This window comes from Thunnus thynnus, chromosome 5, assembly GCF_963924715.1.
Source record: "Thunnus thynnus chromosome 5, fThuThy2.1, whole genome shotgun sequence".
Lineage (NCBI taxonomy): Eukaryota > Metazoa > Chordata > Actinopteri > Scombriformes > Scombridae > Thunnus > Thunnus thynnus.
This window is the reverse complement of record NC_089521.1, coordinates 4,449,898-4,477,756: the sequence shown is the minus strand read 5'-3', so window position 1 is coordinate 4,477,756 and position 27,859 is coordinate 4,449,898. Positions and strand designations below refer to the sequence as shown.

Genomic DNA, 27,859 nt, shown 5'->3' with positions numbered 1-27,859 from the left:
ACATTTCACATTTTCCAACAAAACATTACAATGTTTCAAAAGAAGGTATACAAGTTGTGATTGTGGTGGTGTAAAAGCATCTGGACCTGGAACCAAGAAAACTAATGCAATATTAGAGTATTAGATGTATATGAATGTTAATAAACAGCAGGTATATTAGCACCATCACGGTACTCCTCTACTCCTGAATGAAAACAGATGCGCTGCAGTTTGAATGCTTTATTTCCTTTATGTATGCATACTGCAATTAAGTAGCAAGAACTAAAGGCAAACTAGAAAGGACTACAAAATACAACACATGGACCAATACATTTACAAAACATTCAAAATGTTACAAAATGGGCTGTATTGGTCCTTCAATTGTTGTTCTTCAATTTGGATCTTTGTACAAATTGTCAAGATACGATGTCACCATTCTCACTTTGCACAATTTTACAAGTGCCAGGGAGAGACTTTCAGAGCCGGTTTGAAATGAACAAACCGTCTCCACCAACACACCAGGAGTAGACCCCCACCCCACCTGGGAGACTAACTACATCTTCCTGTCCCGCTCAGGGATAAAAAGGAATTAAATGAAAGTAGCAGGCAGCTTTTTTCTTCAATCATCTACCATTCAGCCTCTGAAAGCAAAAAAAAAGTCAGAACAAAAGGATTTGTGTGGGAGGGAAGCAAACCAAGGACTTTGGTAGTGAGTGAAAATATGTTTAGATGTCTTTACATGTCAGGATACATTTTTATTTGACATGTTCATTGCTCTCCACTTATCTACTCTTCCGTTCTCCCTTTTTTCCAATATTTACATCAAAGCATCAAAAAAAGTATATTAAACAGCATGTCCCAATCCATTCTCTCCATCTGAATTCAGCCCCAAAGGGATAAACAAAAAAATCTAACTCTTTAGATCCGTGAGCAGTAGTCCTTTTGTCCACATTTCAAATAACTGTGGTTGCCAGTTTATCCAGTGCCAACAGTAAAGAGGGAGGTGTGTGGTGGGGGAGTGGGTCAAGGCCGCGGTATCTCTCCCGAGGGCTTCGAGCTGACTGGTTCACAGGCTAGCTGGCACCAGTGCCTTCCATCACCTGCTGGGCCTGCTTCTGTCCCATGCAGCACTGGGCTACTGACTGGAACAGCCTGAGGAGAGAGAGGCCAGTAAGAGATTAAAGATTACTTCTCTAACTACTGCTAACAAGTTTCATGTGTGCAGGCTCAGTTATTCTGGTTATCCCAGAAGGAGAACCTACTTTTCAATCTCGGGGGCACAGTGCACAAAGTCGTGACTCCAGAACTTGAAGGCAGGATTCTTGATCAGCTCGATGAAGGTGATGAGGAGACCCCACGGGTGAGGCCGGTTCACTATCAGCCTCTCCAACAGAACCCTGGAGGAGGGGAGAGAAAGCTTTAGCCAACAGCACCTCTGATGATCTGCTAACATACTTTTGTAGCCGTCCTGATGAGACTTTGAGCCTACAAATGCAGTGGTGCTGAGCTCAGCCAGCAGTCAGACTCACCTGGTGATCTGCTCCTGGATGGCCTCAGTGTTGGCCTCAGCAAACAGATAAAGCATGGTGCAGCTGAAGTAGTGAGTGTGGCTGTTTGGGTAGCGTAGCTGATTGGCGATCGCGTTCAAGAACAGATAACGCCCTGAAAAGACATGAGTGCAGGTGTTGAATTCATAAGTCTGGCTTTGAGTTACAAGTTGATGGTTTACAAAATCATCAATTAAATAACATTAGCTCTTAAAAGAGCACAAACAAATGTAGAAAGTTGCAGAAAACCTATCTAACGTCAGACTGCCTTTGTCTTTACTGGACTGCTAATCTGTCAATCTTAACGAAATTTAAACTGACAATAATAAACTGAAAAAAAGTCCAGCGTTTCTATACTATCTGAAAAAAAACATACCCTCTGTGTCCAGGTCCACGGCCAGGTTCTGGAAGATGTCCATGTGTGCAGAGTGGGTGATAGTGCTCATGGAGGGGGTGCTGCCCTTGTTGTGGATGTGAGCGATTGCCTGTGTGCCTACATACAACACTAGAGCATTGATCAACTGGATGTTGTAGCGGTTTCCTGGCTCATTTGACACCTGGGAGACAAAAAGAAAAAAAAATTTAATACCAAATTGTATTCTTAACAGCTGAAGTGTAAAACTACTACTAACTTAACGCAGATCGACACTGCTCCTACCTGCAGGTTGCTGCGCAGCTCAGACAGGAAAGTGACCGGTGAACGGGTCTTCAGATATGAGTCCAGATCCTTCTTGAACTGAGAAGGCATGACGCCTGTAAAGTTGGTGAGGATACGGGGAGCGATGTTGATCTCACTCAGCATGTCCACCTGCAGCAGCGGAGGTGATAAAGATACAGATTTATCAGATCATTTGTCAGTCTGCTAGACAAAGTTTGAGAGATTCCACTATAGACCCCACATCCACATGGCAACAAGCGGTGTTCAGCACTCCAACCAAACTAAATACATCATGACAAACAACTGAATATTTTCACAAGCCACACTTCTAAGCCCATCACTCAGTGTGTAGCAGTGTGTGTGTGTGTTTTCCTACCTTGAGATTGGGTGTGAAAGGGTCAGGGAGCCTCATGTTGCGTGGAAAGGCACTGAGGATGAGGTTGCGGAGCTGGATGCAGTTGGGTGGGATAACATCACAGAAGCCATAATGGTAGTCACACAGGAACTCTGGGAAGTCATGCAGCAGGACCAGGAGCACTCGCAGTGTGCCCTGAAACAGCCAATAACAAGGAAAGACAGGAGCAGTTAACAGAGTAGTTGCATGTTTTGTAAATTAAAACATTTAAAATGTAACTCAATAACATACGGTACAAATGAGACTCGTAGCTACATAAGCAGATCCGTGACGCTGGAATAGTGATAACTGTCAAAATCAAAATAGCTGGATGAATGAATAATCAACTATGATAGAGAACTTAATGGAGAATGCCTAATACTGAGTAATACTGAAGTCTGAGAGAAAGGTTCAGTCAGACATGAAACTGATACAGTGCAGCAGTTATTTCTGCAAACTAGATAAAGGGAAAAAGGAAAGAGCACCTTGTAGAGGATTTGCATAGGTTTGTTGAGCTCTACATTCCTCAGGAAAGGGGCCAGGTACTTGAAGAGATCAATCAGCAGCTGTGCGTACATGGGCCAACCCTGGAAGACAACATTAGTGTATTAACACCAAAAAATACAAAAAAAAACATAGATGTATCTGTACAAGACTGAATGTGTTTACAGTGTGTGAGAATGAGTCTTGTCTTATTCTTCATACCTTCTGCTGTGGTGTGTGTGCTAACATCCTGGCGATGAAGATGCGATGGGAGATGAGTTCCAGCCAGGCGTACACAAAGCCGGGTGCTTTGGTGGGTCTCAGGATGTGGAAGGTATTGCTGCAAATGAAAAAAGGAACTTGAGTCAAGAATTAAGAGACAATCATTTGAAATGTAAGACTTTTTCTCTGGGTAGTTAATGTGATGATAAAACCACCACACACAGTTCCCAGGTAAAAGGAGACCCTTCAGATATGGTGGATCTATGTCCTACCAGAAGGCTGTGAGTGTCTGGAAGTTGATGGTCTCGAGGACGTGCTCGGGGGCATTGAGTTCCAGCAGCAGCATGATGAAGATGCGGTGGTACGGCAGCTGCTGGAATTCTGTCTGACGGACATCGTGGTCCTGGATCAACACCCCAACGACAATACCCAGCACCTACAGGCAGAATGTAGAGCATGTTAAGAATCAAGTAAAAACAGGTCCAATGTCTCCAGCAGTATTTATACTGTTATACTGATAGACTGTCAGGTCACGGATGATAAAACGGTCATCAGGTTGCTGTACCTTGTTGAGGAGGTTGATTTTTGTCACTGTGTTAGAGGCCTCTCCAGAGTGTTTGACCAGCAGGGCTATGAGCCTCACAAAGGCATCCAGGTTGTGGTAACACTTGGCTCTGATGATAGCTGCACTGGCTGCTGGGTTGTGTTGCTGCTCAGCCTGAGCCCGATAGCTTATCTCCACACACATTTCTGTGCACAGCCGGAAGAATCGTGTGATCAAGTCATCAGTCTTCAGGATGCCCTGCTGGTGCATCTAAAGGGAGAAGAAAAGAGCGGAGACGTGAGATAAACAGGAGGAAGAGTCGTAATGATTTTGGAACATTAGGCTAACTGATAAATGACATGTACCTGGCCAACAAAAGCAGAGAAGGCTTTGGTGCTATCCCTGCCAGCAGCAGCAGAGTGATACAGGTTGACCCATTCCCTCAGGAGATACTCCGCCTTCTCCCTCAGGCCAGGAGGATCGTCATATTCTGATGCCTGTGAGATCCCGGAGTGCATCATGAAGTTGGGTCCGCCGTGAGCCCGGTCGATCATGGCCTCATAGTTGGAGCGAACGACATCCATCAGCTGGGGAAGACTAGAGAGGAGGAGAAAGAGAGCACAGAGGAGTCAGTTTTAAAACTATTACATGCAAGAACTAACATGGTCGATGTTTAAAAGTATTTTCATGATTTAACATCGTAGTTCTTTACCCCTCAGGTGCGTTGGCTCTAGAGTGTGCACAGGTCCTCATTAAAGTCTCAATTGTGTGGAAGAGATCAGCTTCTGTGACGTGGCTGACGCTGCGTTCATCCACCAGCAGCAGCTTCACCAACTGCATGGCGAATGCAACTGCCATGTAGTGCAGTCCGTTTTCCATTGACTGGAAGAAAACAATTCATGTTAGCTCATACTGGACACACAAATGCTTTGCTGATTCACAAATCTCTTGGTCAAGGTGCAGGATAAACAGTGCCTACACATCAAACCGAACCATGTGATTAGGACATTTAGACACATTTTAAATAAGGCTGAGTGAAAACAAATCTCCACAAATGTATCTCAAGTAGTAATGTATAAAATTTGACTGCACAAGTATTCACACCAAACCCCAAATCAAACTATAAGAAAGAAAATAAACTAGTAAATGACTGTAAGATACACTGTGTACCTGTGCCAGGTGCAGATCATACTGCTGCATATTCACAAGGTGGTTCCTGATCAAAAGCTCCACTGCCTCCACGTTGTATTTGTACTCATCACGGCACTCAATCAGACACCTGTGACGGAAACACAGCAAGCTAATTAGACACCTAATTTGACTCAATATGTCCATGACAGTGATGTTTAAAGAGACCTTTATATTTCAATATCCCAAGGCTGTACACCAGTTCTATGTTAAGTGTTGATTAACCAAATAATGAGGGTGCATTACTGAAATCAAATATGTCCTGACTGACCTGGTGATCTGCTTGTTGCACCACTGTGGTCCGTAGGCACGTCCATCCTGTAGGGCTTTAAGTACCAGCAGGTGGCACTCCCTGTAGCGGAGCAGCAAGTCAGCATCAGCCCCACTAGTGGCATCCAGAAGACCTTCAACAGCCTGCCAAATAGAGAGAACAATTTGGTTAAATTCTAGACGTTGACTCCTCAACACTACACCACTGCACAGGTGCGTCGTATGACACAGTGGAATGCAAAACTGTGGTGGAAACGGTCAATGGATGAAAGCTGCAGGACTTGAAAGATATGGCTGTCTCCTACCTTCTGCAACAGGCCAAGGGCTGCGATGCCATCCCTGGAGTTCCTCGCCAAGGCTACAGCCTCCAGCAGACTGCGCAGGGCCTGGGTCAGGGGGTTCATGGCAAGAGCTGGAGGGATGGCGTGAAGATGCTGCTCCAAGTCTGCCATGCACTTATCGTAGATCTGAGCAACATCATCTGTGGCCCATGCCTGTTGCTGTTAAAAAAAAATGAGCAGAGACAGAATTAAGATCTGTGGGTCTAAAACTACAACACCCCTCTGCAACACATGTAGTATTTTAGTCAGTTTCTGATACACTGTAGTGCTGAAAAGACGAGAGATGATAACACTAAGGAGAGCTCAAGTTTTGTTTTGGGGGTGAAGGGGAAGAAATGAATCAATAAAAACGTACCTTCATTGGCTGAGCCAAGAAGCCAGTGGGCTGAGAGAGATCATTACTGGGCAAGAAACCTGGAACGTTCCTGGCAAACTCCTCATATACAGCCAGTTGTTTGGGGTCCACTCCTCCCACCTGCAACATACACATGCATTCTGTTATTTCACAGAAATTACATTCACACACTGCAAACTGACCGGCGGCTGAACTGATCCACATGTGATTTTTTACATATGTTGTTCCCAAAAGCACATTTATATGAATGAAATCTCATAACAGACAGAGCAGATGTTCATAAATGACATCAGGTAGTTTGATTTGAACCAATCAGACCTAGCCAGCATGTAGGCAGGAATTATGATGTTCACAGGTCTTTTCAACTTGTGTACAGCACTTAAAACTGTGAGATGGAGTAGGATGAATCAAGGTAATAAATCCTATTGTTAGAGGTCATTTAAGCCCTTTTACCTCTTTTATGTTCATATACACATATGTAGGTGTGTGTGATATATACACATGTATTTAGATATTAGAATAATGTTGACTACATGTGACAGCGGTCTTACCTTGAGTCTGATCTGCTCAGGCATACGTTCAGCCTGGTAAGTCAGCACGACTGGATCACAATAACGACGTCCTTCTTGGCGTGCGTGTTTCCTCAGCTCAAACTCCTACGAGACAAACATTAAATATTTAGGTTAAAAGTAAAAATACAACAATGTACACACACAAAGGCATTGCACAATTAATTTACATGTTAATACAGCATGTGGCTAACCAGAGCAGTCTATTATGACATGTATCAAAATACAACCATACACTACTAGAGGTGCATCTTTAGTCATCATGCTAATTAAAACTCAAGCATCCAAACAGAAAGAGTGGTAGTGGTTTCTCACCGTGGCTAGTCTCTTGTCCATTTCAGGGCCAGCCTTCTCCACAGCTGTCTTCTGAATGAAGCAGCAAGCCAATTCACAGTTGTCTTGGGCAATCCTGGCTGCAGCCTCCTCCATCATCTCCCTCTGTTGGGGAGTTGGTGCCTGAGGGAATAAACAGCTTGTTAAAGAAGCGGGAATGGTACAAGTGATCAGACAAAAACACAGGGGAGGATGAGTACATAGGGAACAAATGCAATAACAAATGGAGATGTGTTTTGGAATACAGTAATGAGGAGATCTTTGTCTCCACTATTCAAACTCCTGCTTTCTCTGTGCTGTCTTTTTATATTATGGAGCACTAGTAAAAAAGGGAAATAAGCCGTGGTGTTTGCGTTCAGCTTACTCTAAGTGCAGCAGCAAAGCTGTTCTTAAGGTTGGTGGCGATGCTCATGAGCAGCGGCTCGCGGCAGGTGATCATTGCCATGCCAGCGGTCAGATTTCTCATCATATGGTGGGCAGCCACACGCATGCGGGACTCCTCTGAATCCAGGGCAAAGTCCTTCCTGATGATCTGCTCACAGGTTGTCATGGCAATTTTGATAGAGCGATCAACCACAGGGTGCACCAGCTCTTGGACGGCCCGTTCAACTGACTGCCGCACACACTGCTTCAGCTGAGGATGGGCCTGTAGTAGAGGGATCTAAAGAGAAGAGATGGAGGGAGCATGAGAGATAAGTCAAGAAAAGAAAAAGGATTTACAAGATACAAATATGTTTAATTCTTATCCGGCTTGTATTTTGTGTGTCTTGACACTGCAGTGCTTGCAACTGGAGCATTATTAACTGAGTGGGCTCACAGGTACTCAATACTTACGTTGACATTTATATTGATGTGTGGGGCCAGGCCTGCCAAGGCATACACATTGATGTCATGGTAGCTGAACTGTGGGGTGGGGGGCCCAGTGGTTGTGCAAGTGGTGGTGGTGGTGGCAGCTGGGGTTGATGGAGGAGCTGCAAATGGAGCAAAGTCTCCTGTAGGTCACAAAACACCATTTTGATTAAAATCCCAAGAAAAAACAATATCCACACAAAATAAACAGAAAGCAAGCATTAAAGCAACAAAAACAACTAATACTAAGCTTATCGAGATGTGACATTTACTTAATATTCAAAGTCTAATCTAATAAAGATGAACTTCATTTGGAGGCTTGATAGTTTATACTAAACATATGACAGGCTCAGTAAGAAGCAGAGAGGCAAACGGGATTTTGCTTACATTTTAACTGATGCCTAACTTAAATTGAAGTACAACTCAAATACTTCAATTCAAGAGCATCACTAATTGAAGTATTTCACCTGTGGTAGAAACTGGGAGCATCTCTTCTGGAGGCTTTGTCTCTTTCTTTGGTGCCGACAGCTGCTCCTCCAGGCTCTTTAGCTTCTCCTTATCTTTCAGCAGGTTTCCCGGCTTCAGATCATTGATGTCCAGAGACAAGTTCTTACAAAGAACTTCAATCTCAAACTTTAAGTTCAGCTGCAGTAAACAGAGAGCCATGTGAGAGATCATTTCACATTCATAAATGTTCACTTAGATTTTGTTTACTTTTGTACAATAATTACATTTTTTTTTGAGTTCAACTGGATTTGATTGCTGCATGGATTTAAGTGGCAACAAGGCAGAGTAATCTATTACCTTGAGGTCATGTTCCTGATGCAGCTCAGCGAGAACATTCATGATAGCCATGGTCCAAGGGTTCTGTGGCCTGAAAACCTACGACAGAGACACACGAGTTAAAGTCACTATGAGGAATCAAAAGGACATCAAATAGTAGAATCAGATATGTATAAGACAATTTAACAGTATTTGAGAAAGTTATTTTTGTCTGAAGCAAATATGACAGCATGACATTTTATACTGGGCAGTGGAGTGAGGTTATCTCTTATCTTGCTTACCATGCTCCGTAGACTGGACTCCAAAACTTTGGCCACAAAGGGAACAACATAAAGTAGCTCCTGCTGGCCTTTCACATAGGCTTCCAGTAGCAGAGACTTCACCTCCAGATCCTGGGAGAAGGAGAAAAAATAATTCAGCCAAAAGCAGACAAGAGACCCATCACATCATGATACAACAGAGCTTGTTACAAACTTACTGTATAGAGGATAGGCTTGTTTTTGGCCAGTGTAATCATGCCCAGCCAGTGGCCCAGGTTCTTCAGCAGGGAGCGATCAGAGAAATTGGCAGCTGCCTTGTCAGAGGTCAACAGGACCTGAAAGAAATGGAGAGATAAGAGTCAGTATTTTACAAATTATGACCGTTCTTCAGCAGTGCTGTAACTGTGGTTATCAGGAATTTAAGAAAAAATTCAATATGGGATACTCAGGTGTAAATGACTAAAACCAGTGCCTTGCACAGTATTAAATCCAGCTTTGTTGGATGTGTGGAAAAGGGATATTATTTTACACAAGGCAAGTATTGTCAGTTTATTGTGAGCAGCAAACAAGAAAGAGCTAAAAAAAATTCTTCAAAACCCTCAAGTAACCTTATCCCTCAAATGTTTCACCTTAATATTCCTGTATGTTTCGTTGAGGACCATCTTGACAAACTCAGGGTTCTTGAGAGTGTCCAGAAAGTTGGAGTAGAGACTGTGGAAGTTGGGCTCGATGCTGACACGCTTCATCACCAGGTACTGAGAAACCCAGGGCATGAACTCCTCCTTCACCGTCTCTTTCAACTCTTCAACCTGACAAAAGCAAATACGGTTTTATAAAAGCTTCTTTGACTATTGATATTCGGTAATGTTTTATCTGTTTCCCTTTACCTTCTGTGTCATGTTGGACTGAGAGAGGTTGTTGAAGATAAAAGCGATTTTCTCCTGGACATTCTCTGGAGGCTCTACAATCCTTTCTGTTTGGTCAGTGGCCACCAGCAGAGTGTCAATGTTGGTAGTGTTTATGGAGGGCTGTAGGTAGGAACAATGTCAATTACCTTTGCAACAGATGTGAGTCCATACACAGTGTGCTGATTTTACATTAAAAAAATAATAAAACTGAGTATTGACAACACATCAACAAAGCCAAACTCACAGGCACATCCTTCTTGAAGCTGCTGGGTGTGGGTCTTGTGATGGTGGTGGTCTTGGCTACTGTGGTTGTAGTCGTAGTGGTGGTGACGAGGGTGCTGGGTTGACCTGGCTGTGGTGCTTTAGGGACCCCAGGCTGCTGCGACTGGGCCTGTGCTTGTACTTGTGCCAGTGCCAGACTTCCGGGGGTGGTGATGGAGCCTTGCATCTTCACCGGAGGGTCCCGTGACTGTTGGCCATACTCGATATACTGCACACACAGGATATTGAAAGGTGCAGAGCGAGAGATTTAATCTATCTGAAAGTGATTCTCCTCCCACAGCATGTGAAGGGGAAGAATTTAAGAATGGTGAACAAAGATAAATTAAGGAAACCTGATTACCTCTTGTAAATGGTGGGGGAATTGCAAGAAGTGGGCAATTGAAGCCAGGTGTTGACAATATTGAGGGTAATCCTTTAGTCTAGAAATGTATAAGATATCTGTTAGCCTGACAGAAGATGACTGACACTACATTAATATTGATTGCACTAGAAAAAATTAAATACCTGTTTTTGAACCTATCTAAAGCGGCAATTCCAAAGTAATACATTTTGGATCCATAAGGTTTTCTTAACGCTTCAAGAACATATCGGAGGGCAAGGCCCAGGGCCATGTAGGTGACAAGACCCTTCTCGATAATGCCGCCAAAAAGGCAGGCAGTGATGTGCAGCTCCTTGTCTGGGTACTGGGGGAAGAAACGGTACTCCTCAAACAAGTTCCGAAGCATGCAATTGAACACCTCTCGCTCCCGCTTGATGGTTGAATCCTTGAACCTCTGTAGCATCTCCAGCACCTAGATGGAGAGCATAATGTAGTGGGAGATGAGTGAACTTGAAGATTATTATAATTGAGAACACTGAATGTAATATGATCAACATGGGCTGATAAACTCCTGAAAGCATTTATGTTTGATTTAGGTTTGTTTGTGTTTTTAACTGAGAACAAATGAATAACAGAGCTACTTACCTCATCCACAGACATAGTCGGGTGAGGTGGGTGGTTGTAGATGCGCTGGAAGTAACTGTTTGCTTCATCGTCTATCTCCTTACTAAAGTGCTGGTTTGCCTCAGGCCACACCTGAGAAAGGTCAGCTGGTAGAGAAGCAGAAAAAGAAATATTTTCACACACGAAGCATGAGCCAAGTAATTAACCCTTGTGCCTCACTAGCGACATTTATGGATTTTAAATTTGCGATTTTTCCATCGTTTTGGCTGCATTAATGCATATGGCATAAATCTTGACAAAGGTTTTTTTTCTGAATTTTAGAAGTTCAACCTCTGCTCCAATAATAAGTCTATAATAAACTGTGTAGCCAAAATAAAGACTCAGATCCTTATGGACAAAAATGGCCCCATCGTAATTTCTCACAGCCATTACAACATAAAATCATGCATTTTATTATATTAGGCTTTCAACCTAGAGCCCTGGCTTCAAAATTGTAGTTTTTACTTTTTTTCCACCAGATCTAGCCATTTTCTGCCCTATGGGACAAGTGTGCATGTATGGAAATTAGTGTGTGTGTGTGTGTGTGTGTGTGTGTACAGTTAGAGAAATAGAAATTATGGTACTAAAGGTCACAATGTCCCCCCTCCCTGTGTCTCTCCCTCAAAAACCGACATTTAAAAAGGGTTAAAATTCCGAAAATGAATAAATATTGTTAGTGATGATTAGGACTGAAGTTGGTTAAAAAAAAATTCACTCTATGAAAGTGGAAAATAATATTAAAATATTATATTTTTATGACAGTTTTTTTTGACGTGGGCATTTTTGTCCTTAAACAACAGTGCAACTTGTTTAAAGTGAAGCACAAGGGTTAAGTCGTTTGTGAAAATCTGTACAAAGTTATACATATGAAGCATCAAAAAGCATGCCAACCAATCATTCAGGTTAGACCTCTTGTTGATGATTAAAAAGTAAACAAATGACACTAAGTGGGGCTGTCAGCATAAGCAGACAAGGAATGGAAGACTGACCTGTATTTCCTCTGATGAATTTTATATGTTGCATGACTTTTCAAAAATGACACAGAAATTTAAATAATTCAGCTAAATGTTTACAGGAGGTTAGCATAGTACAAGTCTTACAAAGACCAGTGAGACTTATCTTGTACACCATGATGGTGAAGCACAGTATGGTGCATTAGAAATAAATTTTCCAATCAAGACAATAATCATGATCATTGCAGAGGAAATACAGTGCTGAGCAGCGCAGGGCGGGGCTCTCAGTCACACCACTACCACCACCACTTACAGGCCTTCATCTTACTCTGCTGAAAGGTAGGTGGGTTCAGGCCTGGTGTGCTCATCTTCCTGGTGCCAAATGGATCGGTGCTGACTGCTGACATCCCCAGGCCAGACCCAATACCAGAGCCGATGCCTGAGCCCAAGGGACCTGGAAGTAACACTTGAGTTATTTCACTTTACACCTACTTCACCCTCTGAACTACTGTCCTTTGTAGGGGTGCACCGATCAAATGGCCGATGATCCAAACCAGCCGACTTTACACCTGATCTGCTCAGACCCGGACCGGCAGGTCTTTCTGACTGATAAAGCCGATTATATTAGCCCATCTGGCGACACACTGCGGCTGCGCTGACTAGCGAGAACATCAGTACATTAACATGCAGGCAAGAAACCCGATTATATATACATGCACTTCATCCCCCTGACGGTCACCGCACTGCAGCCGGTCAGAAATAAGATTGTCTGCTGTGTGGAAATTCTACATAGTAGTAAAAAAAAAAAAAAGTGTCATGAGGTTGTTTAACCTGCTGCACTTTATTTTCATTTGAAAAAGTAGAAAAATGTCATACGGTTATGTAATCTGGTGCACTTGATTTTGTTTTCATCTGGAGAAGTTTAATCTGTTTAGTGTTTGATATGCAGACCATGAAGTTGTTTATTGAAGAACAGGTAGATTCTTTTAATTAATGAATTTATTTTTTGTAGGCTGTTAATTATATCAAGCTTAAGAAAATCAGTATTGGTTGGGATTGGTATCGGCAGGTCAGGCTTTAAAAAAATAAAAATAATAATAATAGTAATCAGCAACTAGAATCGGCCAAGAAAAATTCAATCGGTGCATCCCTAGACCTTCTCACTATGAATCTGATTTAATTTAATGTGAAAGTATTAAGTGACTAAACAGGGTGTCCTGCAAAAATGTTCCCTTTAACAAAATGTTTGTCTTTTGGCTTTTGACTCAATTTTACGACTTGATACAAACTAATAAATTTAAAGATCTAACCCCAACTATGCCACAGTTTGCTTAGGCATACTGTTTACACAATATTTACACACAAAATTAGCAACCACAGGAAATTGTTGCAGTCTCATTTATCAGTAAAACTGAGTAAGACTGAGTCAAATGTCAATGTAATGCAGTAGGACTTGCTGATTCAGTATGAATATATGCATTTTTAAAAGAAAATAATAAAATAGCATAGTACCAGAGTCCATACCAGGGAGCTGTGAGGACAAGCTGCCAATGCCCCCAAATGGTGTGCTGGGATTGGTGGTTGAGAGGGGCGGGAAGGCCTTTGCTGGGGACTGGGGATTACTGAAAGCTGAGCTCAGTGAGGTGGGAAAACCCTGCATGCTCTGAGTGTGGGAGGTGGCCGTACCTCCCAGGCTCAAGGAAGCCATCCCAGAGAGAGGGTCCATCTAGAGAGGAGGCAAGAGATGGAGAGAGAGAGAGCAAGACAGAGAATTAGGCAAGGGATGGGGTGAGTCAGTGCTACAAATGTGAGGCATGTAAAAGCAACATATACATGACATTCATTGAAAATGCATTTTAAAAAAAAAGTAAAACAACATCATACAACTATTACATTAATCTGTTATATTTAAAGGGCATTTTTTAAGCAAGTGAGGAATAGAGATCAATTTAACTGACACCAAGTTCTTACATGAAAGGGCATTTCAAAGTTTTCCTGCAGAGGCGTGATGAGTCTTTCACATGGAGATACCTGTACAGGTGAGATGGCATCCAGGCTGCTGGTGCTAGGGGCACGTCCCTTTGGCATAACCCCTGGTGGTGGCTGCCGAGCTTTGTTCATTACATTGCTGCAGTTGGCAACCATGGTCAAGATCGTCTCTGACAGCTCCTGAGACACACTCCTGGGAAAAAAGTGAAATGAATCTTTAAGTTACCAAAAAAAAAATAAAAAAAATAAAAACAGAGAGTATGGAGGAGTAAGACTATTTGATGTCTTCAAATAACTTGTGATTCTTATATAGTCAAAGCACAAACAATGTTGGGTTTCACTTTGAGCAAAAGCGACATGATTAAACATTCATTCAAAAAAAGGTCAACAAACAGTTATTTAAAAGCAGCAGGCAAGCTAACGGTCCAGTATAGTGTCTCACCCAGCACAGGACTGCAGGCAGGCCAGCATGGTGGCTAAGGTCTCTGGGGGCAGCTGGGCACTTTTGGGCTGGTCCTTGTCAGGGGCCAGACCCCCCATAATGGATGGGCACCGCCTCTTCAGGAATGTCACACACGCCTGGATAAAAGGTTCCTGCCACACAGATCCAACACAAATATATTGTAAAATATATCATATGCAGGAAAGCTAACAATCTCTATTGATCCAACTTTACTTAAAATCAATACATACACTTACCCCATGCTCTCTGATTTTGTCAGTCAACCATTTATCAAGTTTGAGGTATTCACGGCGAGAGGCAAGTGCAGCAAGGTCAATAACAAAGGCAAATGGAGTACCATTCAGCAGCATCGATAGAGACTGGAGGAAAACAAAAACACACAGACTTATTAACCATCAAGAGGATGATAACTATATTGGAGATAAAGAACACACCACCATAGAATATATAGCTCTATACTCTCCAATTTCTGCTTTTTCAATGAAATTTTATCTAAGGGTAAATCATGAAAAACATGTGGAGGAACACATTCAATGTAGTAGTGCTTAAACATTATTGCCTGAGCATTCTGCTGTTGGCTTGGAGGTTTTAAGTTGAGAACAGTTGTCATGTCAGTAACTATTTGGTCTATTCTGACAAACCTTCAAGTCCTGCGCCACATCCAGGATGCGAGACAGCTTGGCCTGGTCATACTGTTCACCTCTCATGTACCACTCAGCCATTGAATGCATAATTAGCTGACGGATGGAGGGAGACTGTCCCTGGAGAAAAAAAAACAAAAAAACACCAGGTTTATTAAGTACACAGGCATAATCTTGACCATAACTATAGCTTTTGTCCAAACAACAACAAGCATTAATAGCAGGACAGATTCTAACACCAACCTGTCCATGCCAGGCGTAGTGCAGAATAATGGCAGAGTTGGGATGGTTGCCCAGAAAGATGGGCATTAGGGTAGAGATGAGCTCATGACGCAGTGTGTGCCAGGAGGTGGAGATCTGCAACAATGCCAGCACCAACATGTCTGGGCAGTGCTTGATTGGGAAGCTAAACAGCTGCTTCACCTGCTCGTACTGGCCCACCTCAGACAGCCTAAGCAGGCTCTCCACCAGGTCCAGACTTTTCCTGTGAAGAGTTCAAGACACTCAGTCAAAACACATCGTAGCATCAGAAAGTGCTGAATGAATGACAGCTGAAGGATGTGCTAGGTGAAGAACTGCTGGGAGAATTTCAAAAAGCAACTGCTACATGTGCCTGAATAGTGGCAAAGCTACAAGCTCCGTACCAGGTTGCAATCTCCCTGTTGTCATCCTCTGGTGGGGCCTTAAGGATGTCGATTGCAACAGTGTGGCAAGGGTAGTCAGCAAAACAGAACACTTCTGGGCTTATCAGGGAGTGCTGAATGAACGACAACTGAAAAAAGAAACATAGCCGTTAAGATATTTTAAGACGGAATACAAGACTCAACCTCAAACACTCATACTGGACTGTGTTGAGTCACAGAAATAAATCATGTTTCTTTTAGTCTTCATCTAAGTTTGCCACTACAGTTAAACACTTCTGAAACCACATCATCATCCCGTTGGTTAGTTACCTGTCCCTCTGCGTGTTTCCATGGCCGATAGATGAGATCGACAGGGAAAACTTCCATGCCCAATCCCCTCTGAATGCCATACACCACAATATGCAGGCCTTTGCTGTCCCGGATTATAAAGCCTGGGTGGTCCAGTTCATATGTCACCTCTTTGAAGTTCAGGTTGGGATTCTAGGGTACAGAAAAAAAAAAATCCACAAGTGAAATCTCAGTAGCTTTTGATAACAATCTGGTATAAAAACTGATCTTGATATTTTTGTTTAGTTGTTGTCTGTGGCAGTGAGTGGAAAACAAACTAATTAGAAAGGTTTTCTTTTTTTATTAAAGCTAACTCTAAATAAACTTACCACTTCTTTGACTACGTCGATAAGAACCTCAACGTTCCACGTGTGTGCCTGCGAGCCGTCGTTCTTATCCTTACCATCACTCCAGATACCACTTCCAGGAGCAGAGATGGACTGAAAACACAACAAAGAACATGTTCACATGTACTGAAATATTAAGAACCTAGAAGCCAGAGCACCAACACTAGCGTCAACCGATATCTTAAATATTTTAAAAATTTTGAATCCAATGACACTGAGTGAGTCTTCATATTATACATTATTACCCAAGTCTTTGGCTCTCTGACTTTTTTAGGCTCTTTGAGGTCAATGTTATGATTTTATTGCTCTCATCAGTCCTCATAAGAAGCCAATTTCCAACAAAGCTCTGTTTAACCGGCAGTATCTTACCTGCCCAGCACCACGTGGCAGAGCATTTGAGCATTTAGCAAACTCACAACCAGAAATTTTCCTCATAGTTCAAAATAGTCATGTTTTTTTGTCTTGTTTTTAGCAGAGGCTTATTCTGAGCTATCCTTGGTTTAGAATACGTCTGTGTGATCACAAATGGACTACAATCAAAGTGTAAATTAAGTAAACCAAACTACAGTTGCCAAAGTGACCTCAGACTTCTAGCAGAACCCTTGCAACACATCACCAACTCACCTGTAGTGGGATGCCATCAGTTAGGCCGGAGTGGGTACGAGCCATCATGCCCAGGACCCTGGCTACCTGGCTGGCTGTCACCTCTCTCACCCCATACTGGAGGATTATGTTTCTGCACTCATCCAGACTGGAGACACAAGGACAGGCAGGTCAGTGTTGATTATCATCTATCACGTGAACTTAAGATTCACATGTCACTTCAAATCAAACACAAATTGTATTGAGCATAGGCCCATCAACAAATTCAATAACACCTTGTTTTTTGTTTGTTTTTTTAATTTCTATTGTCATTATAGTACCTAACTAATGAAAAAACTACTCCATCTGTCTTTGGAGTTGTGGTGATGTGTGTTCATGTTGAGACGTTCTGTACCTTCCAGACATTTCCTGGAGAAAAGCTTTCCATATGTTGAGTTGTCATTATCATATTTTACTGTGATTAATCTGGCACAATTATCTCAGAGCTATGAGAGTAATGATGTGACTGGCTGAGAAAGCATTTAATAAATCACCACACCCACTGATCTATAAGACCTGTTCACCTTCATCCAGTCCTTTTAACATTGCGCTGCTGCACATACATGAACCAAATAGCAGGTGCACACGGAGATGTTCACAGCCCTTGCACTTAAGACCTACCTCGCTGTGCTTGGCTTTTATTATTCAAATTTCAACTGAGGGTACAAAATATTAAACTAATGGTGCAATGCATGTTTTTGCACCCTTGTTGAACTGGGCCTGGCCACTGCAGAGGAAAACTTACAGACATTAACTTAGAGTAAGTTGTCATTGCTTAGGATAGATGATCCATCAATAAAGAAGCGATCATCTGATTTCACCTATCTGTTACTAGTTATCTAGTCTATATAGCTAATGCCGTAGTAAATGGACAGGTTAGGCTATAATATCACTACCATTCCGACACATCACCAGTGTACTAGAATGGAAATCCGGTTGCCATGGTAATGGATTACGTCTAACTATTAACCACAAGAACGTTAAGTGTTAAACAGGAAGTAACACTGACAGGAGTGGGGCTTTAAGTGGTCTTGCAATGTGCAGCTTTCCTATGATTGCACTGTATTCACTGGCACTACACCTGAAGGGATTTGTAGACACAAAAGGATGTGAAATATATAACATGAATGTGTTAGTTGTGGAAAATAAGACATAAATTCACCTTGCACAGAAGCCATAGCCAACTTCTTGCATGAATTCTGCAAGAGAACTCTCCATCATGGTCTTAGCTAACTCCCCCGAGTCTGGCAGGATCCTGTCCATGAGAATGTCCCGTTTTTCAGGGTACAGCAGTGGTGCGAGCACCACAGGGCAGCGCTCCTGGGGGAAATCTGAAACACAACACACAATTAAACAAATGTGACATAATCTAACATTCAAACAAGATTTGTACCTCTTCTATTCAGACTGACAGAGCAAAGTATGTTCGACTGCAGGTATCTATATGCTTCAACATCTGCCCCAGATGGTCACAACAAGTTCATACTCATCCCCCATACCTCGGCAAAGTGTCTTGAGGAAGGCGTCGATCTGCTCTTGGCCTACCCCACTGGCTCCCTTCTGGCCAAACAGTAGATGGGAGAGCAGTAGGTGTAAGACCTCTATGGCAATGTCTTGGAAGCCACCTTCCTGGTTTCCTCCGAGATCTGCGTCAACGTATGACCGCAGGAGGTCTGGAAGTTTCTGCTTGATGAACTGCGCAGCTGAGAAAGAGAAACAATGAGTTTAGAAAACATAGACTGCAGTTTACTTTGTACCGATAAGTCAATGACAAAAACCCCATTTTGCCTGTTTCCTGCATTGCTTAATAATGTGTTGTGGTCACTATAAATAACTTTAGGTAAACGCCTCTTTCCTCTTACCCACTAACACTCTTTAGCACAACTTGATCAAAAGCACAAGGAAGTGTATAGCCTGTACAGCCAATACATGTGTTTGGTGTATTTCAAATCTTGCTTCAATCTCAGACAAGTAATTACAACAACAAATTACATGGGTGTTTAAATTTAGTTTGTGTTGTGAACACAGTGAAGACTGTAACACTTGACATTAAATCTACTTTTGACACATTATATTTTCTTTGTCTTCAGTAGTCTGTGGGAATTAGTGTTACCTATGTTATACTGTACCAATGGTTTTATATTGTTCAAAGCATATTTCATATATCACAGCTATTCATTTAAAGTTACAGGAAACTCAAAAACTTCAATTTTGTGCTGCAGTTCTTTTATTTTTTGCTCCTGGTCTGAGAATACAACAGCCCACAAGGGATAGTTACCTTATCATCCACATCTACTCCATGCTTTAATAGTTGGTTAGACAAAAAACAATGCTGGCCTGCCTATAGTGCAAGGAAAGGATTATAATGAACTGAATACGACACAACAAGAATGCATACGTTGTCCATTCCAATTTTGTTTAAGGACAAAAGGACATTTGTGTGCCACGCATATTTCACCCAAAGCTGAATACAAAACCACACTACTAGAAATAATTGTAATACTTCATTTTTTTTAAAAAAAAAATTGTACTACTTCTCACTGCACATAACATGTTTGCTGCTACTTTAAAACATGGTTTCAGATCATGTTTGCTACAAGTTTCAACATGTTAAACTTTATTAGAATTACTTACCAAAACCCCGAAGGTCTGCGTTGCTGGAGTTGAGCAGAGCAAGGCCAAATATCACCTGGGAAATAAATGACTGACATTCTAATATGTTCTTCCATTTCAAACAGACCATCTTCATTTGACAGTTTGGTAATTAATGAAGGCCATAGTAGAGCACGCTTACCTCTTGGACCTTGCTGAGCTTAAGAACTTTACTCAATTGGGTGAATAAGTGGGCCGATGGCTTCAAACTCTGAAAGAAAATTTACGCAAAACATTTTAACGGAAATGAAAATCTCTATTATTTTTTTTATTCCTACACACCTGCAATAATTCTGTACAAACATGGGTGTTTGAGTGGATGTTTATGGGAGTCAACTGAAAGCCAGTGCAATGTTTTCTATGATATAGAACTGATAATGATGACTTTTGATTGAGCTTGAACCTATGTGTGTGTCTTCACTCGGGTATGAATTTTTCTATCATTAAAGGGCTGGCATATATTCAGGCTACCACAATAATAATAATAATAATAATAATAAAATTCAGACAAGTGCTCCTTACCTTCTGGTAGTGCAGGGGATTGTCGATAGCGTAACACAGAGTAGAGATGAAGTTTGGCTTTGATATCAGCGACACACACTCCTGGATCAGAAACTGTGTCTTGGGCAAGTTGAAAAGGAGGAGAAGAAGACAGGAAAGAGAATAGAAGCAAGTGAAGAGCAAGATAAGACGGTAAGTCTCTCACAAGAGTCAATACAGAGCAATAAGTAGTATGAACTCACGTCTACAATTATGACAGTTACAAATTTCCCAGTGATACAATTTTGAGATGGTGTGGGGTAAACTGTGCCAAATGTTAAAGTGATGGGTGTAAAATGATGAAAAACCCATGAGGGAAACGTTGTCAGTGCAGAGTACATAGTTGTATGAGATTTATAAGCGCACAGTCTCCTTCGTTTACACACTGGGCTTCTCTTCCAGATAGAAAACATTATCGCTGGCCCCATCAGCCAGGTTTCATTTTCTAACACTGCTGAATACACACAGTGTCCCAAAAGAAGGAATACTCTTTTTTTCCCCACTAGTGTAACCAATAGCTGCCATCTTTTCTATAATAAAGTAAGTTTAAAAATTCACATTGGCTACTCAAATTGAAGACAAACACTTGTCTTCAAAGTAAGGCACGAAGCACCCACAAACACCCACCCCACCAACATAAGGCTTTTTATTTTGGTCTTAAGCCTGTAGATTTATGCTTATGGTTAAGATAACATCAGTCAGGCATTATGATCAGTGTCAGACTTATCAAATGTATATCAAACTCAAAACAAAAAACCCTGAATCACAACCAGGGCTGAGATAGTAAGTGATTCTACTTATCTTTTATTGTATACAGTTACATGAGTGAAACTTTGACATGTACTGCACTAAATATCTAGTGCAATAAGCACAAACATTGTTATAGCTTCTAGGATATGTTGCTAGCAAATGGCAAGAATTTAATCAATGTTTGTTTTTAATCCATACTTTCAGATTCATGTCCTGAGAGTTTCAGGATTAGGGCTGGGTTAATTATTAAAAATGAGAAATTCCAAATAGGTTTCTTGAATATACAAAAGAAGGAAAAAACATTACAGGAATAATCCAATCATTTAAACTTTTAAGCACTGATTAGCTTCCAGACAAACATTAGTTTCATACCATCTCACAAGTGTACCTGTCACATTTTTGAAAAGCAAAATGAAACTACCATAGCTGATGTGTGTTCAAGTGTTAACATGGCTCCTATTGCTCTAAATATTTTGAGTCTAAATGTTTTGCTGGAGGACTGTGATTAAGTCAATATGAAACACTTTTTCATTGTGGTTTCACTTTCAATTTCATTCTTAGTATTTTTTGCATTTTAGATCTTGTTTTTTTCTCCTATTTGTTTTTTCCAAATCTGAGGTCATGGCGCTCTGCTGGAAAACGGTGGACTGCTCCCTCTGGGCTGGGAGTGAGTTGCTACACCAAGTGAAGGAATTCATGTATCTCGAGTCTTGTTCATGAGTGAGGTAAAGATGGAGTGTGAGGTTGACAGGTGGATTGGTGCAGCATTAGCAGTGCTGTGGGCGTTGTGGTAAAGAAAGAGCTGAGCCTGAAGGCAAAATTCTCAGTTTACCAGTCAGTCTACGTCCCAACCTTCACCTATGGCCACAAGCTTTGGGTAGTGACTGAAGGAATGAGATTGCGGATACAAGCAACTGAAACAAGTTTACTCCGAAGAGTGTCTGGGCTCAGCCTTAAAGATAGGGTGAGGACCTGGGACATTCAGGGGGAGCTCAGAGTAGAGCCTCTGCTACTTCGCATCGAAAGGAGCCAGCTAAGGTGGTTTGGGCACCTGGTTAGGATGCCTCCCTTTGGAGGTGTTCCAGACACAGCCTACTGGTAGGAGACCCCAGGGCAGACCCAGAACACAATAAGTAAGCTTTCCTTACTCAGTCTGATACCACTGCGAGCTGGTCCCTGATAATGATGGATAAAATGGATGGATTTTTTTTTTTGGCTATCCATGTATATGTAATTGTCTGACCCCTTTCTCTCACCCCCAGTAAGGACTTCTTATCTCTTGAAAGAATTAAATTGGTCCTGACTGGGTTAGACTATTAACTGCTACATGGTGACATTTCTCACTGGAATTCCATGTATCATGATGGCTACAGCTGTCAATAGTCTAAGTACAATGTGGTAAAAAAAAATTGTGGGAAAGCAAGGACGAGTGTCTAATTAATTTACTTATAAAAAAGTAACCAATAAATTGCTCAATGGCTTTTAGAGATGCACCGCCTGCAATTTTCTTTGTCGATTCTGATTTTTTAATAGTCTGAATTGCTAATTCGGATTTCCTTTTTAAGAATTTAATAAGAAAGATTTTCTTTTATACATTTCCTTTCTTTCTAAGAACTATAATTGACAGCATACAAACATTTTTGTAACTTTTCTTTAATGGAATACTGAAATTCAATTGTATGTTCATTAACTATTTAAATAACTTACAGTTTTCTTCTTGAAATTGGGCATGTTCACTGGGGTGATGGTTTTTTTATGTGCGTCATTGAGTTTGATCCAAATGTTTTCAAGGTTGTTCCTGCACAGCTTTTTGGTATCAAAGGTATTACAAACTGCAAGCTTTGCGTCTTCACTCATGCTGAAGAACTTCCACACCAACGACATGTGTGTGGCTGTATACTGTGTGTGGCTGTATACTGTCTGTGCCGCAACTGCTGATGTGCATTAAACGTGCATGTTGTGTGTGTGACATGAATATTGTGTGTGTGTGTGTGTGTGTGGCTGTAACGCTGTGTACGTGACGTGCATGTTGTGTGTGGCTACACTGTTTATGTGCTGTGTGCACAACATGCATGTTGTGGCTGTGGCTGTCACGCTGTGCGTGTGACCGGCATGTTGTGTGTGTGGCTGTACTGTCTGTGCACCATGTTCACTCAACACGCATATTGTGTGTGTTTGTGGCTACTCTGTCTATGCTGCAGCAGCTGCTGTGTGTGCATAATGAACCATAGTGTGGCTATGTACAGAAAATGTGATTGGCAAAAAACTGAATATATGAGACCAATTGGGGCTGGTCACCGGCCATGGCCGATCAGCTGTAAACCGGCCGTTTTCAACGGGTGGCCAATCGATTTGTGCATCTCTTATGAATTTAGCTTGCAATAAGAGCAGCCAACTGTTGTTCATAATGAGAGAATAAATTTTAAGGAGCTAAACAATAACAAATACTGCCCCGAAACACTGTTTTCCCTTATTATATAAAATGTAATTATGCAGAAACACAACCGAAAAAATCCGAAATATCAATGTGTTTCTAATCAAAAATTACCTGGTGAAAGTCCTTGCCACTGCTTTTACCATCGCCACTGAAATCCACATGGGAGAAAAGACAGCGTAGTAGATGCCTGTCTGCCTCAGGACCGTGACGATTTACAATCTGGAAGACCACAGGGAAAACATCAGTACATGTGGACAAAGTCACACACACCAGCTATAAGATCTCTTATGACAGATGTGTAAAAAAAAAAAATATATATATATATATATATATATATATATATATATATATATACTTAATGTCTTTGCCACCACTTACATGCTGTATTTCCTGCTGGCTGGCTCGGTAGTTTTTCTTTGTTAAATTGTCCACCAGATAGCTGATTTGAGACAAAGCCAGCGAGAGCGAGTCAAGATTCATTGCTGGTTGGGGCGGAAGCAGGCGGCCGAGCACGGCGCAAAATCACCATTATTCCCCTTTAGTCACTTCAGTGATAGGTTACTTCTGCTCCCCCCCCCCAAAAGGTGTGAAATATGTCGGCTTCCAAATGAGTTTGTCGATCAGTGTCTCTCGGTGCTAGGTGAAGTCCTTCAGTTTAAAATCAAGTTCAGCATCTGTAATGAAAGAACAAAAAAAAAGGTTTTAAACAACAATAAGGTTTGCAATACAGTTGCAAGAGAGAGAAAGGGGGGTATTCCGTTGTGAACTGCCGTTAACGTGGAGCTGCTTTAGTCTACTTTCATGCTGAACAATATTTACCATCCTTTGACAAGACAAAATATTGTGACGGGCTTTGAGGCCTAGGTGCATGACAGACCCAAAGGTTCAGTGAAACATATTTTAACGTCCGCTGCGCGGCCATCTATCTGTTAAAACATCCCAACATGAGGTCAACGCCATGTAGTTTTGTGCGCTATCTTAACGGAGATATTGAAGTTATATAAACTAACGTGCCAGCAGCTTGCACTAGGCCTCGAACTGAACCCAAATATCTTGCACACAGACTCAAAGCTTAGGTAGCTAGCTCACTGAGCTAACCAACTTCTCCGTTTACAATTAATCATACTGTCTTCCCCAGCTTTATCAAACGATACAAAAGTACGTATGTTAACGATACAGTAACCGCTATCTAGGAATTTCTATTGACTAATCGACAGATGAGAGAGCTAAAAATCACCCACTGAAACAAAGGACAAGCGGATATAGCAAATGTTAAGTTATTCGCTAGCAATCTACATGTTTCTGAACGTTAAAAGCGGTCATTATTTCACTTCCAAATTATAGCTGGCTAGATTAGTTAATGGATTTCAAACAAAAGTCACCTTTCGGGGTCCTAACTCATATGGAAACATAGCTAACACTCATATTAATATTACCATAGCGCTTGGAGACACTTGCTACGGGGAAGTTTCAGCTAACCTTAGCCAACATGTTTACCGGATAACTTCCACTAGAATTAACGATTATTATTAACTCTGCTCAACGCTTCCGCTTTTATCCTACATTCACAGCTCTACTGTAACAGTTTCACTTACCCGTGGTCAATATCTAACATTAACCTCGGTGAAATGTTAGCTAGTCCCTATGGGCTACGAGCTAATGCTATCAAATTAGCATGTAGGTAAAGCCAACATTAGCAACATGAGCCCCTTTCACGCTGCCGTTTACGGGTCCACAAAAGCCATTAACATCACGCTGTATTTAACGCTGATTTAAAGCTGCATTTTTGACAAAGTGACTGGCCACTAAGGCCTTTAGGGTGTTACACATGTCCTACCCGTGACACAGCGGCCGTGAGCTTGAAGGCCGCGAGTACTGCGGATGGGTTTTTTTGCGCGATCGTGCTAGCTAACATTAGCATGAGCTAACCCTGTTAACGTTAGCAGTTATCTTATTTCTACGGACTCCGACTAGTCTTTGGGATCGCTATCAATATATTTCCAAATGCTAACTAACTTACCTTGTAACGACGCATAGACGTTACATCGAGCCAATGTCAATATTGAATCAAGCAAAAATTACTAATGCAACTATAAAACACGACCTACAATAAACGAGAAACGCTGGTAAATTAACGAGTTGTTACTTTCTGGATGTGACCAATATGACAGCTGCTTTCCAGCAAATAGACCGCCCCTCGCGTTGGTGGCTAACGGCCATCCTCAGTATTAATATCGCCGCTTATGTGTTATGTATAAACCTGTCGACGGTTGTTTCACAAACATATTGTAAAGCTCACCGTGCTTCCAAGAAAGTAATTCAGATGTTCATCCCTTCTTGTTTCTCCCAACAAACTTGACGAAATTGAAGAGTCGCTGCGCCCCCAGTTCAGTTTGATTTTCAAAATAAAATGGCGACTGTCACCACCGCGGCGCGCTCACGGTGCGAGACGAGTGCGTGCTCGTGCCCGTGCCCGTGCGAGCGACACGCGCCAGGTGTTTGCCAGGAGACACCATTAATATACAGTCAATGGGAGTCACCTGTCGTCATATCTTCATCAAATTGGTAATGGTGAATGAAATGTTTGATTTTGTATTTTGGGACTATTGTTTTGTATTGTTTGTATTTCGTTTGAGGTAAAAAGGGTATAAGCATAATAAGCTAAAGGCTTATTGACAACAATAATAATAATGAGTCAATAATGATTCTTTCTTTCTTTGATATAATTTGTTATGATTTATTTACGTATATGTGTATTCTTTTGTAACATTGTTAAAATAAGAACCAAATAAATTAAAATAAAATAAACCATTAAAGCGGCAGTCCACCAACTTGCGCATGTATATCAGTGTACTCCTCACAAGAAGTGTTGCAGCCTGCCAAAACAGGCTATTGCTAATGTGCCTCTGAATGGAGTTTTCTAAATAACCCCGATGATGTCATCAGGGTTATAAAATTGAGGTGTGGAATTTGAAAGGAGAGTCTAACAGAAATGCAAAGAAGATGGAGCCTTTGATTATAGAAGTGTTTTCCCCCATTCTGATATCCCCGTTTCAATTTATTTCTTCTTTAAATCTGTTATTTTGGTAAGGCAAACACGGTTCTTCATACTACAGTAGTACTAACAGCCTTACCCGCTGACATTTTTTTGAAAGGGTTATGTATAAATGGGTTATATATAAAATGGGAAATGCACTCATTATAGAGAGGAAGAATCTAATATGCTAATATGTAGTTTGACACACAAAAGTACAGTGAAAACTAAGTATGTTCTGTCTGTAAAGTAATTGTTAAGAATCTCATATTTTAACTTTTTTTTTTTTTTTTACAAATTAACAACTACATATGAACCCAGATAACATGTATGGGCACTTACCATACTTTAAATTAATGTAAAATTAAAGGACGTGTAAAATAAAGCGTTATAGGGATTTTCTAACTAGCACTACAGACGCATTTTACATACTAGGCTTATGAGAATGTAACTTTTTTCTTGATATTTGGTCATAAACCAAAGTACCGTTGATGGTGCTAGGTTTCTAGCACCATCATTGCAAGAGGAAAAGTCAGGGCATAACCACACCGATTCATCATCTGTGGACCATAAATGTCTATACAAAATTGCATGGTGATCCAAAGTTGTTGAGATATTTGTGTCTGGACCAAAGTGGTGGACCAACTGACTAACAGACCAACATTGCCATCCCTAGAGCCATGGCTAGCCAAAAAAAAAAAAAAAGTGGGATGTTAAACTAACTTAATGACTAAAACTTTACCCAAAGAGTAGACAAACTGAGCTACAACGAAAGAAAGAAAAAAGATTTTTTTAAAAAAAAGTCGAATCTGGACTAACTTTGTAGTGGTCAATCAACACATATAGTGGTCAGAACTCTTTTCCAATTATTCAGCGTCAGTTTCAGAGCTAATTTCCTCTGTAGACCTGCCCAACCGGCCAGTTAGTGCAGAACTAGGACCAATAGGTTGAAGGGCAGCCCTGCCGGCTCCTGACTAAAACTGTGCATATTAGCAGCAATTTTTCCTAGGTTGGTCAAGGATCTGGTTTGTCATTTGAAGGCACCCCTCAAAGAGTTGCTATATCCAAACTTAATAAGAACACACATCTTCTCACTTACCTTTTGTGGCATCCAGCCATACAGATGAGATTGGTTTTTGTCTGCAATGGGTTTACGATATCTGTTTCTGAAATTTCTGCTATCAACCCAATACAGCTGAGGTAAATGGAGTTTTCTTTGTGGTGCTCACAGCATTAAAAAATACTTTCAGTCAAATTTGATTATCCCAAATATCCTTTATAGGTAGGTTAGTAAAGCAAGACCCATTTTTCTATCTTAAGACCATGAAGACGGTCCCTCTTCATGTCAAAATATATCAAAAAGTCAAAATCTAGTTTTAAGACCTTTTAAAGGATATTGGGTATACATGTCCCAATAATCCTCAATTAATGTTCATTCATATTGCTACACAGTAAACAAAGACCATGTTATATTCCAGGAATAAAGAACGCAA

The 27,859-nt window shown here is 41.3% G+C and overlaps 1 protein-coding gene across 15 annotated transcripts; it reads right to left on the bottom strand.

Annotated features, from left to right (window-relative positions):
- Positions 1-204: 204 nt before the first annotated feature.
- Positions 205-25,785, bottom strand: cnot1 (CCR4-NOT transcription complex, subunit 1). Of its 15 annotated transcripts, none has more exons than XM_067588761.1 (49): positions 25,632-25,785; positions 23,711-24,006; positions 23,444-23,551; positions 20,128-20,226; positions 19,748-19,816; positions 19,588-19,642; positions 18,453-18,656; positions 18,116-18,284; positions 16,936-17,062; positions 16,294-16,404; positions 15,947-16,117; positions 15,638-15,765; positions 15,237-15,477; positions 14,994-15,113; positions 14,589-14,711; positions 14,332-14,483; positions 13,872-14,082; positions 13,413-13,626; positions 12,214-12,354; positions 10,930-11,054; positions 10,470-10,756; positions 10,306-10,384; positions 9,928-10,173; positions 9,663-9,803; positions 9,405-9,584; positions 8,994-9,110; positions 8,797-8,907; positions 8,537-8,614; positions 8,200-8,377; positions 7,718-7,875; positions 7,248-7,544; positions 6,866-7,006; positions 6,533-6,637; positions 5,982-6,101; positions 5,591-5,785; positions 5,287-5,429; positions 4,998-5,106; positions 4,540-4,709; positions 4,193-4,424; positions 3,849-4,097; positions 3,556-3,719; positions 3,284-3,401; positions 3,064-3,165; positions 2,561-2,734; positions 2,185-2,334; positions 1,903-2,083; positions 1,509-1,641; positions 1,242-1,376; positions 205-1,131 (listed from the first exon to the last, which is right to left on the bottom strand). In XM_067588761.1, exons 2-49 carry the CDS (start codon positions 23,810-23,812, stop codon positions 1,053-1,055), a joined length of 7,242 nt encoding a protein of 2,413 aa, XP_067444862.1. In that variant the 5' UTR covers positions 23,813-24,006; positions 25,632-25,785; the 3' UTR covers positions 205-1,052. The 15 variants fall into 15 exon arrangements, with proteins under 15 accessions (XP_067444862.1, XP_067444857.1, XP_067444865.1 ...); XM_067588756.1 differs by having other exon boundaries at positions 9,928-10,183; positions 10,307-10,384; XM_067588764.1 differs by having other exon boundaries at positions 12,229-12,354.
- Between the last annotated feature and the right edge of the window lie 2,074 nt (positions 25,786-27,859).